The sequence below is a fragment of the Podarcis cretensis genome, assembly GCF_951804945.1.
Source record: "Podarcis cretensis genome assembly, chromosome: 6".
Classification (NCBI taxonomy): Eukaryota; Metazoa; Chordata; class Lepidosauria; order Squamata; family Lacertidae; genus Podarcis; species Podarcis cretensis.
In genome coordinates, this window is record NC_137175.1 from 99831689 (window position 1) to 99847901 (window position 16213).

Genomic DNA, 16213 nt, shown 5'->3' on the forward strand with positions numbered 1-16213 from the left:
TTCCCCATTTGAATCAATGGGATTTGACAATGCTTGATTTTGGTTCAATCATGTCCATACAAAAAAACATCAGTATAGTGGTAGCTCTGGTTATGAACTTAATTCGTTCCGGTGGTCCATTCTTAACCTGAAACCGTTCTCAACCTGAGGTACCACTAATGGGGCCTCCCACTGCTGCTGCGCTGCCACTGCACAATTTCTGTTCTCATCCTGGGGCAAAGGTACTACTTCCGGGTTAGCGGAGTCTGTAACCCGAAGTGTTTGTAACCCGAGGTACCACTGTATCTAGAAAAAGTTCTTAAAAGCAAAATGTTAACACACAACCCTCTTGAACACACAATAAATGAAAGCCTTATTTTTCTATCTCCTGGGACTTAATTCTTTTAGAAGGCAGAAAAAGGAGGACTGCCAGTGGTATAAAAGTGTTCTAAAATGTGATGACTTTGTGAATGTGTGTATTCCCCAGCCCTTTAAATTGGTGGTGCTAGGCTTTCAACCAGAGACCTCCTGCATTCAGAGCACATGCTGCGCCACTGAGCTGTGTGCCCTGCCCACGGACTCTGCAACCAGTGCACTCCCTCTTCTTGTTTGTGAAAACATGTACATATGTTAGTCACAATCCACACCCGCCTGTAGTTTATTGAGAAATACAGCATTTTCTTGCATCCCCTCCCCCCCAACTTTGGTCCAATTTAAAAATGTTAGCCTTGTAAAGACATACTGTATATGCCCCCTCTCTGCCCAGTGGCATAGGCAGACAGCAGCTTGAAAACACATCCAGCCATACTGATGCATACAATGACTGGCTGGTGTGTGTTGCAGTGTAGCCGGGAGCGGGCTACTTTGCTGCATCTTAAGCCAGCCATATGTACGCAGCCATGGTCTTTCCCCTCAATTCATGATTCATGTCATAGGGTTAAGCAGGTTTCCATGTCTGTGTCCATTCTCTCCCCTGCTTCTGACTACTTAGTGTGGCAGAACTGAGAATATTCAGATGAACTCTCCTCTTCTCAGTGGGGATCTCCCCCAGATTGTATGAATTGTTTCTCTGTTTGTCCACCACCAACCATGTGCCCATTTATGTTGCATTCTTCAGCCTAATGTCAAACATGATCCTTTCTTCATGTCCAAGCTTCTGACAGGTCCTTGGGGAGCCGCCTGTCCAAGATGAGAGTTCAAGAGTCCACCTACCGCTCCCGGCTGGAGGAGATCACGGAGACTGCCAACAGGTTGCAGTCATTGGGTGGTCAGTACCAGAGCCAGGCAGAAAATGCCAGGAAGCTTGTTGCGAGAGCTCGCTTGGATTTGGAGCAGAGCAAGGCAAAGATGGGAAGCGTGGCAAGTATCTGCGTTCTGAAAAACTGTCTTGTGCATTATTATCATTTGCCAGTGAAATGCCTAGCAAAGGGTGTGTGGTGCAATGTATCATATGTCTATGGGACACGCTGCATACCCCTTTTGAATTCCTACCAGTGCTGCTCTGGCCTGCCCAATGCCAGGGGTTTGGAGACAGAGAGAAGAAATTACAGAGAATGAGTAAAAACACTTTGAGATGCACTATTTTGTGACTGGTGGAACTGAAGGGCTTTTAGCTCTCTGGTGGGCCCTGAGGGTGGAAAGCCTAAGAACCCATGGGCTATAGTGTAATCATAGTGTAATTATGCTGAGCTGTGGAACACAGCATAGGATCCTCTGCTTCTTGGAAGCACACATTGATATTTCTCTCTCCCCCATGCAGATTATTCCATCTTTAGACCTCCCTGGAGGGTCAAACCAATTTTTAATCCTGGCACAAGAAGCCATGAAGTTGGCAAACAGGTGAGTTGATAATAATCTTCACTAGGCTGCTCCTAACATACTTTCTGTCACTGGGCTTGATGTTGAAAACATCAACACCTAACATTTTTAAAAAGGAGCAGTAATTTTATAACAGTGAAGTGCAGATATGGCTACCAACTTGCCTTGCCTTTAGGCATGGAAACTACTCCAATTTCCAGGGCTCTCCTGTGAAGGTAGTTTTAGGGTCCTTGTAGCTGCTAGTTCATTCCCATTGGTGATGGCTCTTGAATGCCAGACCTTGACTTTCTGATGGAAGTGGCATTGTTTTAACATATGTTAATCAGCAACTGCCAGTTTCTATGACCACAGCACACAAAGGACATGAGCCTGTTTCAGACATAAGAAAACAAACCACAGTTTCCCAGGTTATGTGTCACAGGAAATGGTGGTTTGTTTAAGACTGGAAGCAAAAGCTTGCAAGCATGAAAGAGCAGAAGGGGAGGGAAGAGGGAGTGTGCAAAGCCAAAGCTTCCTGTCGTTTACATTGTAGGAAACACAGGTAGCTGCAGTTGTGAAGAGGATTGGGAAGCTGATTTCACACACACAACTCTGCTTGTGGGTCTTGGGATCCAAGCCCTTGGAACCCTGCTCCGGGGATTGAGCAGGCTATAAAAACTTCTCCAAGTAGCTAACTATAATGCTGTATCATGTTATTTAGGTTAGAGACAAGGTGGGGTGCTGGCTGTGAATCATCCTCTCCCCACTTTCCCATATGTTCTCTTTTTGCCTTCTAGGCACATGCAGCTGGCAGATACTATCGAGCTAGCAGCCAGGGCAGCGGCAGAAGCCTCAGAGCAGGCACTGGGATTGCTGCAGTCATCTGCAAGTGGAGGAGACATCCTGGTGAACTCTGTGCCAGGGCTCCACAAAAAGTATGTCCAACTGTGCTGCTTTGAATGCTTTTTCAGTGCAGGGAATGTTCCCCTTCTCTTCTCGGTTGACTTCGTGTCCCATCATCATTATTTCATGATATTATTATTATGATTGCTAAAAGCATTTTGAAATAGGACTGGAGCTTTTCCTGGGATAAGGAAAAACCAGGTCATTTAATGTGGATAATAAGCTTCCTGTACAGTGGTGCCCCACAAGACGAATGCCTCACAAGACGAAAAACTCGCTAGACGAAAGGGTTTTCCGTTTTTCGAGGCACTTTGCAAGACGAATTTCCCTATGGGCTTGCTTCGCAAGACGAAAACGTCTTGCGAGTCTTGCGAGTTTTTTCCCTCCCCCCCTTTTTCTAAGCCGCTAAGAGCCGCTTAGCTGCTTAGCCGCTAAGCCGCTAATAGCGCTAATCCGCTAAGCCGCTAATAGGGGTGCTTCGCAAGACGAAAAAACCGCAAGATGAAGAGACTCGCGGAACGAATTAATTTCGTCTTGCGAGGCACCACTGTACCTCTTTTAATTCTCCATGGTTCTCCAAAAAGGAGCGCATGAGAAAATCTGGATTGAGGGTGAAAGTTAATGGAGAATTAATAGTGGTTCAGGAAGTTTACTGTTGACATTAAGTGACAGTATTGATGAGGGCTTAAGCATTTCCTAGTCCATTGTTCTCTGACTGGGGTGCAATTCTTACCATAAATTGACCATTGTTGTCAGTAACACATAAGGGACAAGAGGATTTAAATCACAAGCTTGGAAAGTCCCCAATTCCCAGCTTGATTAAGATCCAAAAGGGGAATCCCAACAGGAAAAATGCTTAGTAGATTAAGAAAAGCACTTACGTGAAGAGAATAGGCGAAACAAAGAAAACATTGAAGACAAGGGAGCGAGAGGCCAGTTAACAGGGGCTCCAAATCCTGTTTGGTGCATGTGATGAAGATGTAATGCAATTCCAAATTCGGAGCTGCTTACCACAATAATGTTCATCGCAAGGTGCAAAATATGTTTACTACCAGGATGCATGTCTTACAATAAAGGCCCACAAGATTGCAGATGGGAGTTGGAGCCTGGCAACGTCTGCAAGGCCACATGTTCCCCACCCCTGACACAGAGACAGATTGCATCCCTCTGAGGGAGCCCTCTCATCATGATGACGGAGCTACCAGGCATCAGGCCGGTTCAGCATGAAGGATGCATGTCACTGTACATCTGCTGAGCCCACGTCCAACTCCCAAGCAGTCTTCCCCAAACTGGCGCCCTCTGGAGGGCATCAGGTTGGCCAAGACCTCCTGGCGCCCTCTGCTTGGTTGCTTTCACTTCTTTTTTTATGCATATATTTTATTTTGATTACGTATTACATATTACAAATACATATACATATTGCATATTCAAAAGAAAATTAGAGAAAAAAGAAAGAAAAACACAAAAAGCAAAATAAAAATCAAAAAACAAACATTTTCTGTCAGAGCTGTCAATTATACATCTTTACACCCTTTGGCTCGTCTCCCTGATTTGTAACTTGACTTCCCGCCTCCCTTAAACGGTTCCTAATAATTCATTACTTCTTGATGTCTGTATTCAATTAATAAGTCTGTGGAGAGCATTCTAATTGCCAGTGGGATTTTAATCTACACCGCCAAGCAAAGCCCTGGGAACCTATTTTTTTCATGTAATTTATGAAAACATTCATAGGTTGCTTTCACTTCCTGTTCACCTCCTCTGAGTGAGAAAACAGTGATAAGTGTGAGGGGCAGGAACCAGGATAGAGAGGGCAGGTGAATGGGCAGGGGTGACAACAGATGAGGGGGTGCTTTTGGAGGCAGCTTGCCCAAGCCCCTCCTTGCCCCCACACACCTGGATCTGGTGAAAGGTGGCCGGGTGATGAAGGTTTTCCCTTCATCATAACTGATTCCCAGGCTCAGCCTTGTCCTTTGTCTCTGTCAGAGTAAATGGCAGCTATTGACTTTTATGGGAGAAAGTTCTGTAGTGTGGTTGGTGAAGCTATAAAAGAGAGATTAGAGTGCTTCTGGGGAGCCCAGCCTTAATTGGGACTCATTTGCTCTTTCCGTGTATGCCGTGCCTGCCCAGAGTTCTGCTTCTTACAGATGCTGAAATGTGATGGAATGTTATGGACAGGCTTTTATAGGAAGAATATGACCATGAGGCATGATTATGAGCTCCCCATGGGACATATTACTGGTTATTTTGAGTGAACTAAGGGTACTGTGTTTGTTATCAACCTTCTATATGCTGTTAAGTTGAATATAGCAGGGTATTAGAACCCTCCTTTCCCAGGAAAAAAAACTCCAAGAAAATGTGATGGAAATTTTCAGAGTTGGCAAAAACTAACAAACTAGATCTGATCAAGTCAACTGAATAATTCATGTCACAGAAAACCGGGTGTTTAAGAGTGTCCCGTATTTTTATTATAATAACATATTATTTCATTTACTATACTTTTCATAACAATATATAATTATGGTAACACTTGCTATTTATATAGTGTGTTTTTAATATTCAAAGCTCCTCACAGACATATTTTTCGATAATTCTTTACAACAACTTTGCAAGGAGCTGAGGCATTTGAGGCCACTTTGTGAATTCATGACTGAGTTGAGATTTGAACCAAGTGATTTGTGCTGAATTATGATGAAGAATAAACTATCAGATGCAGAAAAGTCTCAAGTAGTATTTTACAATGGACTAACCTTGCACTGCACAAGAGTCTCTCCTTCGAACAGCAAAAGAGATCATGGAGGTTCCCCTCTGGCTTAGTGGGGCTCCCAGAAGACAGTCAGTGACTGGCTCCTGGCCCCCATGTGCGTCAAGAGAGCAGATAAATGTACCCCACCCCCCTTCCACCCTGCCCCCATTCTGCCCTTTTTTGTGACACATTGAGTGACATTTTGGGGTCGCTTCCGGGTTCGGCGCATGCATGTTCACGGCTCTTTTGGATACACGTTAATCAGTCATTGCCTGTCCTGGTTTATGAGAATCACAACATGCTTGGATGTCTTGGCCACAAATAATCATGGTAGATAGGAGAGCCCAAAAGCAGAATCACTTCCCTTTCTTGGGCTGAATTCATACATTAACTTGGTGATGTGGTATACCCCTTGGAAAAAAGGAGTTTCACACTCCTAGGCTCAAAAGTTATCTTCCCATTTCAGATATGATGAGGTAAAGTTGCTCTCAAGCAAACTGGAGGCTGATGCTGGCAAAGCTGCATCTGATGCTGACAGGGTCTACCAGAGTAGTCAGACGGTGCTTAACTCTCTGGCTCGCTTACCAAAGGTCGACACAAGCTTCTTTCAGGTGAGGGTGTGTGTGTGCGTGCGTGCGCGCTCTCTCTCTCAACAACATGTGACCCTTCAGATGTTGGACTCCAACTCCCATCAGCCCCAGGCTGTGTGGCCAGTGATCAGGGATGATGGCAGCTGTAGTGCCAACAACACTGGAAGGGCCACCCGTTCCCCATCCCTTATTTCGTCAACAGCTGTTTGCACTTCTTAGATATGGGTGGTCTTGCTAGAGGTGGAGAGAGGCTGCTTTTTGTGACAGCTGTGAAGGGCTCTGAACCAAGTGATGCTTTTCTCAGGAGGAAGCCGGTCAGCTCCGGAAGAAAGCAGAGTCTTTAACTGGCTTAGCGGGAATGTACATTGCAGAATATAAGCAGCTCCAAGGCAACACGGAGACTTGGGAGGAAGAGATCAAAGAGCTCTTGCAAAAAGGACAGAACGACAGACTGGTAAAGTACATCCATATTAGCAATCAGGGAGACCATTATTGGGTAAAGGGCTCTGGGATCCCTGAAATCTTTAATCCATTCCTAGCCATTTATGGGTTTCTAGGCAAGTGTTATGGGCATGTTTTTTACGGCATGTCTATTTCACTTAAGGAATAGAAACAAACTAATTTTTAATTAGTGTCCTTGAATTCTCCAATAGAGGGCATTTTTATAGATCTGGGAGTGGGGCTGTATTTTCATGCTATTTATTTTGTTTGCTTGTTGCAGGTGTCCGTCCAACTGCTGTCTCGTGCCAACCTTGCCAAGAGTAAAGCTCAGCAGGCACTGAGTGCTGGCAATGCCACATTTGATGAAGTGGACAACATCTTGAAGAATCTCAAGGGTGAGTTGCTTGACAAATGCTGGGTCTAGACCATTTGCAGGTGTGTTGTGGTGGCGGGTTTTCTAAGTAGTGGGTGGGGAGTTCATTGAGGAGGAGGCCAGAAGAAGCAATGACATCCATGTCCAGAGTTCAACATAAATAAAATTGAAATTTGCATCAAAACGGTTTTGCATGTAAATAGTGTAAACAAAGAGAATCCAATGGTTTTCCCCCTTCATTTTGGCAGTTTGGTTCTTTTGGAAAAGGCTGGTGTAGTGTCAGATAGGCAATCAAGGGGCAGCCAGGTTCTATAGGTAGGAGAACTTGGTCAGAAGCGGATTTAGGGGAGTGTGACCAGGTTGCCCACTGAGCCAAGAGGGCACCACAACAGTGACAAACAATGGAAGGTGAGAGGCAGAGGGGTGCCGGATTTTGGCACCACGCAGGACACCACTGAAGTTTTAATGCCCAAAGTCTGCCACTGACTTGGTTAGAGGCCATGAAGGTGAGACTTCCAATATAAAGATGTGACACACTGATCTTCTTTTGCTGTCTCTTCCTGCACATTTTCAAATTCATGATTTGGAATTTCTTCCCTGAGACAATGTGGCTTCCCCAAATCCACTCTGGATGGTTGAGAGAAGCCCCAGAACAGCGGAGGGTGGGGGAGGAGAGAGGAAATTATTCCATATGGCAAGCAATGACAGAACAATCATCGTAGTGCAACATTGAATTTCACCCACGAAAAGCTGTTTTATTTCAGTAGGAAAGGTGACGCTGATTGTTGATTGTTAACAGATTTAAGGAAACTTTTAATCTGCTGCAGCTTGCTGCCCTTAAATGTTGAAGTTGGATTTTAATTTTAGATTTAATTGCAGATTTTTTCAGAGGCTTCATGGGTTTTGTTTGGGTCTTTTTTATTTTTTGTAAGCTGCCCTGAAGGTCCTTGGGCCATTTGCAAGGTGTAAATATAATGAATAAACTCCAGGGTAGGGATGAGGGAGATATTTGATTTTGTTTGCATTTTAATGAAAAGCCACTTAATTCTTACTTCTCAAACCAGAACACAAACTCAGCAATTCCCCCCCAAACTGCACTTGTTTGAATTTTGCAATGCAGTTCTGCAACCAACCACTGTGTACAAAAATGAGTAAGAAAAGTGTCAATTCAAGTGCATATATTTGTGAAAATAACATACAAAATTGCTTTTCAAAATACTAAAAAAAAGTTTATTAGGAGAAATTTTCCTAAAAGGCTGATGAATGTTCACAAGGATTTGCAAATTGCTGTGGAAATGTGGAGAGCTGAGCTTAAGATTGGAAAAATAAGAAACTAAAATTGACAAATTTGCCCATCCCTATTAGAGGGTCACCTGCACTAAATCACAGAAGAAGAGGGTCTCATTGGCCACATAGTCTAATCCCAAATTTGATGCAGGAATTTCAGAGCTAGAGCATCCCCCCAGAGTTGGCTGCCCAACCTCTGCTTGTAAAGCCTCCATGTTCTCTGCCTTGCCCTGTTCTTGCTCCTTAATTCTCTACCTGGTACTTTAACCATAAGCTGTTGGAAGCTGGTCAGTACCCAGCTCAGTACTTTTGGCTCAGACTTCTCCCCTCTGCACTAACACGGCTCCTTATTCAGCTGGGTTCCCTCCCACCCTTTCTGCTTGCAGGGTTCGATCTTCAAGTAGGGAACAAGCGAAAAGAAGCTGAAGATGCCATGCAAAGGCTCCCGTTCATCAGCAACATGGTCACCAGAGCCAGTGAAAAGACAAGCATTGCAGAAGCAGCCCTGGGCACTGCAACTACAGAAGCAGAGGCAGCCCTGAGAATGGCTGGAGAAGCAAAGGAGATTGCAGGGGACATCGACCAGGTATGGGGGGGGGGACGGGACTGAAAGTATGTTAGTGCCAGAGAACTACAGTGAGGAAATAGGGGTGGGATCAAGGATACCTGGCTGGCAGCAGCCTGGTTTGGAATTGTTCATTCAGACTTGTATCCAACGTTTGCTGGGGGCTCAGGTTGGATAAAAGGTAAAGGTAAAGGGACCCCTGACCATTGGGTCCAGTCGTGACCGACTCTGGGGTTGTGGCGCTCATCTTGCTTTACTGGCCGAGGGAGCCGGCGTACAGCTTCCAGGTCATGTGGTCAGCATGACTAAGCTGCTTCTGGCGAACCAGAGCAGCGCATAGAAACGCTGTTTACCTTCCCACTGGGGCGGTACCTATTTATCTACTTGCACTTTGACATGCTGTCGAACTGCTAGGTTGGATAACATATTGTTATTCAAAACTACGTAAACTAAAATGCAGGGAGATATGTTGTGCATAGGGTTGCCATATTTCCAGAGTCTCCTGGATATATCCGGAATACTGCAGTCAGCAGCAGTGTCCATACGGAAATCGGAAAAATGTCTGGGAAAATTCGGACGTATGGTAGCCGATTTCCCATAAAAATAGATCAACAATTTTTCTGTCTGGATTTTCAGTTTGAAATATGGCAACCCTAGCTGTACACCATATGGCATTTCCACAGCACTTGGAGAATTCAAATTGCTACATGTACACTGTTATGCAGTAATTCTTACAACATCCCTGTGAGGTAGGTTAGTATGATGGGGGTGGGCTTTGACTGAGACCAGCTAGTAAGTGGCAGCTAGTAACTGGCAGAGGACTTCTGGACTTTGCCTCCACAGTACCTTTCATCCTTAGCTGTAGCCCAGCTAGAGGTGGTTTTCTGATACTCTGTAGCATTATTATTATTATTATTGTTACTACTACTACTACTCAATACGTCTCAATACAATTTACAGAGAAGTAAAATATAAACATTACACAGACTACAACAAGGTTAGCCAGTGTGGTGCTTTCTATATGTTTTTGGACTGCCAATCCTATCATCCCTGACCAAGCTAGCTGGAGCTGATGGGTACTACAGTCCAACATCTGGAAGGAGCCACGTGGCTACATCTGCACCAGACTGTAATGAAATGTGGTCATACATGACATGCCCCTCATTCCCCAGTACACAGACTGTAAGTACTGGTTGTATACACAGATACCTGTGGTTTTTTACCATCTACCTAATGCAGTTGCTCATTGTTTCTGCACATCAAGCCACCAAGGCTTTTCCTTCACCTGCCCGTAACTCCTGTCTTAGTTTTCTTTGCATTGCCACTGATTCTGACCTTATAATTGTGCAGTTGGCTGGCTTTGTTTTGCAGGAGATAGGAAGGCTGGCCATGGAAGCAAACAGGACAGCAGATGGAGTATTAGTCCTGGAGAAAGGAATCATTTCTTTGCGGGATGAGGCTAGACGTGTGGAGAGCGAGTTACAAAGGAAGGAGTTGGAGGTTGGCATGGATACAACCAGAGCTCAGGAAGTGAGTGTGCAGTTTTTGCCTTTTTATTAAAAGGGGTTTTAAAGGAGCCTGCTGAGGGAGGAAAGCCGGCTAATAATACATTTGATTGTTGCGGCTTCTTCAGGTTGGTCAGGCGTCACAGGGTGCCCGGGCGGATGCCAGTGCTGCTGGGAGCACAGTCCAAGAAGTCCTCCGTGCCTTGGATGATGTTTTGCGCACAATGGGTAAGAAGCCGTTCTATTTCCTGTTAAGTCTGGAAACATTATTCCAGCACAGAATCGTAGAGTTGGAAGAAATAAGCAGGAACCAGTTAGAATAGGTGGCAGCAAATGTTTGTTGGTGCAGCTGAATATTATGGGCAGACTTAAACATTAGCAGAATTTTAATAACACTTGCAATGTAACAATTACTATGGACAATATGGAGAGATTCAAAATATAGATCATGAAATAATATGCAGCTGAAAATGTTAACAATGGAGGGAATGGTAGGAAGTCTGGAGATTCAGATAAATCTCTAAAGGTGTACATGTACTTGGTATTGTTATAACTTTAGGCTTGTAAAATCAAATAAAAATTATTATTTTTTAAAAAAGACCATTAAGGGCAGACTTGTTCACTTTTGGAAGCCATTTTGGTTCTAGTGAGAAGGGATCAAAAAGAAATAAAGGTGGCATTCATATGCTATGTCACACTTTCTTCAATATCTCTGCTGAAGTTCTGATGATACACAAAAATAATAAATTTATTGGTGAAAGTTGACTAAAAATATTTACTCTATTGATAGCTTAATCATATGAGATTGATTGATTGAAATATGTAGTATAGTGGTACCTTGGTTCTCAAACGGCTTAGTTGTCGAACAAATTGGCTCCTGAACGCCACAAACCTGGAAGTAAGTGTTCCGGTTTGTGGACCTTTTTTGGAAGCCGAACATCCAATGCTGCTTCCGCTTGAGTGCAGGAAACTCCTGCAACCAATCAGAAGCCTTGGTTTTCAAATGGTTTCGTGAGTTGAACGGACTTGCCAGAACAGATTAAGTTTGAGAACCAAGGTACCACTGTACTTAAGGATTAGCTGGGCACTGACAGCCTAGATTGAGGCACCACATGCAACTGTTCCACAATGAAAATCCCTGTAGTGTCGGGTCCTGTACAGATGCCCCCTCTGTTGCAGAGAGAAATCTAGAGGCCGCTACATAGGATGAAGAAGTCTAAAACACAACTGGACAAAACATTATGGGTTCAAATAAAGACATAAAATTTAACTGATAGCTTTTTATTCCCCTTGTATGATGAAACCATGGGATCTGTGAACTACACATCATGAGAGAGTCCCTAACCCAGTGGTGGTCTTGAAACACTAATGAGAGGTCAGGCTGTAAGTGGGGAGAATAGGCAAGCAGGAGACTGGAGTGCTGAATACCTGCTGATCCTCTACCCTCTCCACATTCACATTATCTTGGCAAATGTGGGATTGCAAACATACATTTGCTGTGGGAACATATTTCTGTGCCCTAGGAGTGGCCTTATATTTTTCCACATACCAGCTGCTCCTCAATATGTGCAGCATTTTGCGGTGTGTCAAAGCATATTGTGGTTTTAACTCGTTACCAATGTTAGGACTTCAGACCCAAGATCTTTTCATTTCTAACACATTACATGCACCAGGACCAGTTCATGAAGCTGCAGGACTGAATACTGTGGTGTGATAAATTGCACTCTTTTGAGGCTGCTGGTTATTTCAGTTATAAGAATCACACCCATGATCACACACCTGTGACATAGCAGTTAACACAGTCCCCTCAGGTAAGTATGAATTTGCATGGGAGGAGTTCTGCATACCTGTCCTGTCTGACACCCAGGTATCACACACAGAGCCTTTTGAAAGGCTTTGTATGCAGAGCTCAGTGTCTGCAGGCCCAATATGCATGGCAGGGGGAACTGCCATGTAACATTGGCAGTGCGCGCACCGGACTCTGCGCACGTGTGCCAAATTAAGATATCCCATCCAGGCTGTGGATGTAAAGTGGGGCGAGCACATGTAGTAGGTGGAGTCATAACATTCTCAAATTGCTTGGACAGGAGAAATCCGGTTACCTATGGGGAAAATGCAGGTGCTTGTGGAGAAGTTGCTTAGCATCATTTAGCTTGTATATTTCTGTAAAGCTAATGCACTGTTGCCCGCAAGTGAGGAGCAGAGTGGATTGCAAATGTCACTAAATAAATAAGATTGTATCAAGTTTTTAAACAACATTAGTCATCACAAATTGCAGTCTGTTAGAAATTTTATGAGCATAAAATTACCGAATTAAACATCACAGGGTAGCTCATGGACTAGATTTATAAATAGCTTGGGTGACTGATAGGGAAATTCCTATCATAAATTTTACCACTCATACTACGCGATTGCCATCACAATAAATTTAAGCCTTTTGGAGAAGCTTTGATTGGATTTTCTTGGCTGCAACTGCAGAGAGACAGTATGGGTTATGAATTTCTCACAATTTGATGACAACATTGTTTGTTGTCTATGGTTGCATATTTATTTACTACAAGAAAACTGTTTTTGTTGATTAAACAAATAACGGTCTACAATTCAAAATCTATCCACAAATGCAAAATCACAGATTGCTTAGTATCATTAAAAATGTCCCACATACAATGGAGAACATTGTTTGGAAACTTACCTTAATGAAAGCCTTTCTAAGATCTTCTAATTTAGGGTCAGTTTTCAGCAAGGACGGGACGCAGGTGGCGCTGTGGGTTAAAGCCTCAGCGCCTAGGACTTGCCGATCGAAAGGTCGGCGGTTCGAATCCCTGCGACGGGGTGCGCTCCCGCTGCTCGGTCCCAGCGCCTGCCAACCTAGCAGTTCGAAAGCACCTCCGGGTGCGAGTAGATAAATAGGGACCGCTTACCAGCGGGAAGGTAAACGGCGTTTCCGTGTGCGGCTCTGGCTCGCCAGAGCAGCGATGTCACGCTGGCCACGTGACCCGGAAGTGTCTCCGGACAGCGCTGGCCCCTGGCCTCTTAAGTGAGATGGGCGCACAACCCCAGAGTCTGTCAAGACTGGCCCGTACGGGCAGGGGTACCTTTACCTTTACCTTTTTCAGCAAGGGGTAGCAGAGAATCCAGGGTTATTGACCACTTCTGAATCACGATGTGCACCTAGAATCTGGGATCCATAAGTGAATAAATAACATTACAATGGCAGTTTTATCAATGGACAATAGGCTTACTTACTGTAACTGATTGTGTCAAACTGGGATTTGTGAATGAAGCTGGAATTAAGTGAATGCTTCTCTGATCCCTAAATTGGCTACTTCCCGGTCATTCTCTGGAAACTTACACAGCATCTCTGCACTATCTGTTGGTTCGATTACCTCCCTTCAGAGGAAACTGTCTATTGCATCCCTCCAGGAATCATTGCTCTGGATGTGCCTTCTTCCAACCAGGGGTCATACTCTGAACAGTTTCTCACACAGAGTCCTCTGAAGGTGTAGGAGGTACCTGCTGCCTTCAGCCTCTAAAAGTCAGTGTTTTGAAAGTAGAGTGAACCTGCCTCTAAATTTAATTCAGACAAAAGTGGGCTTTGGCTATCAGAAGTTTAGGCAACATAATAATAAAGTCTTGGGTTTGTGGATTATGGGACAGCTCCTTCAACAACCAACTAGATTGAGGGATGCTTGCTCAGAAGGTTTTGCTATTGAGTTCTCCTTTTATTTTACCTCCTCGTATAGACCAACCTGAGTTTGTGGATGAGCAAGGTGTGATCATGCTTGAAACGAACCTAAGTAAAGTCAGAACAAGAAACAACCAGTTGAAAGAACTGATGGCGCAACTGGAGGAAACAGCCAGGCGTCAGAAACTTCGGATTCAGACACTGGAATGGAGCATTACTGAGATCCTTGATGATATCAAGAACCTGGAGGAAATCCGGGATAGTCTTCCCCCAAGTTGCTACAACATACCTCCCATTGAGAAACCTTGAAGCCTTTGGAAGCTGGGACAGAAGACTTCCATGTACTCTGCTAGATCTTGGATACACAAAGCATCAGAGTTAGGCAAACGGTTTTGAGTGCTTCAAAAGATCCAAGCCTCTCAGGACTCAAAAAGCCACATGTGACTGCTGAATAGATCTTTTTTAAGTTCCGTTCATCAGGCTGGAAGAGCAGGCGCATCATTCTGGTTTATGTTGCAGCTGTTCCACTTTGGTGCTTCAAGCATGGAGACATAAAGTTTATCTTAGCTGTCCCACTCCTGGGAAGCAAGAGGGACACCAGCAGGCTGCACGACAAAGCAGCTGAATTTAAAGAAACCGATGTGCCGAGAGACATGATTATTGCCGAATATATTAGGAGAAGGTATGTGCCCTGGGTTAGTGTGTGGCCGCAGTTCAAAGCTCGGAGCCAGCAGCTGAATCTGAACTCCCAACTACGTGTCCGCCATCCTAGCGTTCCTTTCTCCCAGCCTGATCTAATGTAATAAGATGGAAGTTAAACCCAGCTAAATTAACTTATGCTACATTAAAACCTTTTTATTACCATGAATTACTCTTAACTCTCACTCTCCCACTTAGAATCTCGCAGGCTGCTTTTCCTTCTGAAAATCTTTCTTAGCATCTAATGTTTCTTAACCTCAAGGATGGGATAAGTTTGGGCCACTGAAAGCTTGCATAGGCCTAAAACTGGTTCAGTAGCATTGCCTCACCACAGGAATTCTTGGAAATCAGTGATATCGAACAGCATATTCTCAATACTCTAATCAAACTACAGTTCCCAGAGTCCCTCAGAGTGTGTGGGGGGGGGCAGGGGAAGCCCTGAGAGTTACTTGTAGAAAATAAATATAGGCTTGTAGAAGCCTGTGGCAGCAATTGTGATTTAATATGTTCTTGCTTAATTTCTCCTCCCTTTTTTTACAATGAAAATGGGGGTGTCTCTAGTAGATTATCTACAACAAACTCAAGAGTGTTTTGTTAACCTCATGTGGCTATATAGTGAGAACCACCTACCTGGCCTTAGGTTATAGCTTAGTAAAATTGCCTAGCAGTGCAAGCCTATATATACTCATAAGAAAGTCCCACTGAATGCAATAGAACTTACCCCCAGGTAACTGGGTCCAGGATGGCAGCCTAAGCTTCTTGTTTTGAATCACCATCTCAGTGAAAGGAGGGACAGACTTTTTTGTGGGAGACAGACAAAATCCCTCTGGATAATTCTGTTGGTTTCCATTTTATAACTCTGTTTTAAGTTATCGTTCAAGGCTGTAGTTGGAAAAAGAAACATGAACTATGCCCTTGCTTCAAACAGTACTTCATACTATAATGGTATAATGGTGCTAAATATCAAGTATTCTGTTGTGGTTGGGTGAAAAGGGCAAAATAAATAATGAATCCCCATGGTTTGAGAAGGCTGCTTATTTCCTTAATTGTGTTTTTCATTCTGGAAACTCCCCCCCCCCCGCCTCCCGCCCCCCCCCCTCCGTACAGTGTGAACATTTTAGTGGTGGCGAAATCGACTTTAACTTTGGATAAAGGTAGTTGCAGCATGCCCCAGCGACTGAGGGATCCTGGTCAATGCCTTGATTCTGTGATCATCCCTCAACCATTCTACCACTGCAACCTAGTGAATAGTCCTGGCATCAGCCTGGCCAGCTTCTTTGCTCAGTCCACAAAACAGATGAAAGACAGTACCTTGTAGTTGCCAGACAACCATGATTCACTTTCAGTCCAGAAGAGGTCGAAGCTTCTCTTCTTGTGTTTTACACACAAAGGCCCTGCTCTAGCAACTGCTCTACCACCAGAGTTTGAAATCAGCTTCTGATGCTACATGGGAGAGTTATTGTGCTACAGAAATAAAAGTACAATAAAAACCCAGGTGCACATGGAAATCTTACTGGATACTTCTCTGGATTAGGACTAATCTGCCTTTCCCTGTTCACCAGACCTTTTACATGGGATTCTGTGCTGTGAATAAGCCTGTTTGTCCCCGGGAGAGGCAGCAGCAGACGGTGTCAGCATGCTACTTT

At 44.2% G+C, this 16213-nt stretch overlaps 1 protein-coding gene across 1 annotated transcript in view; it reads left to right on the forward strand.

Annotated features, from left to right (window-relative positions):
• LAMC2 (laminin subunit gamma 2) overlaps positions 1-15584 on the forward strand; it is a 45912-nt gene extending 30328 nt beyond the window's left edge. The window contains exons 14-23 of the mRNA XM_079981178.1: positions 1133-1338; positions 1739-1818; positions 2574-2711; positions 5889-6033; positions 6317-6466; positions 6734-6848; positions 8500-8699; positions 10050-10208; positions 10312-10411; positions 13927-15584. Coding sequence (XP_079837304.1) covers positions 1133-1338; positions 1739-1818; positions 2574-2711; positions 5889-6033; positions 6317-6466; positions 6734-6848; positions 8500-8699; positions 10050-10208; positions 10312-10411; positions 13927-14177 — 1544 coding nt within the window. The 3' untranslated portion in view covers positions 14178-15584. The remainder of the gene's footprint in view (positions 1-1132; positions 1339-1738; positions 1819-2573; positions 2712-5888; positions 6034-6316; positions 6467-6733; positions 6849-8499; positions 8700-10049; positions 10209-10311; positions 10412-13926) is intronic.
• Positions 15585-16213: the final 629 nt, after the last annotated feature.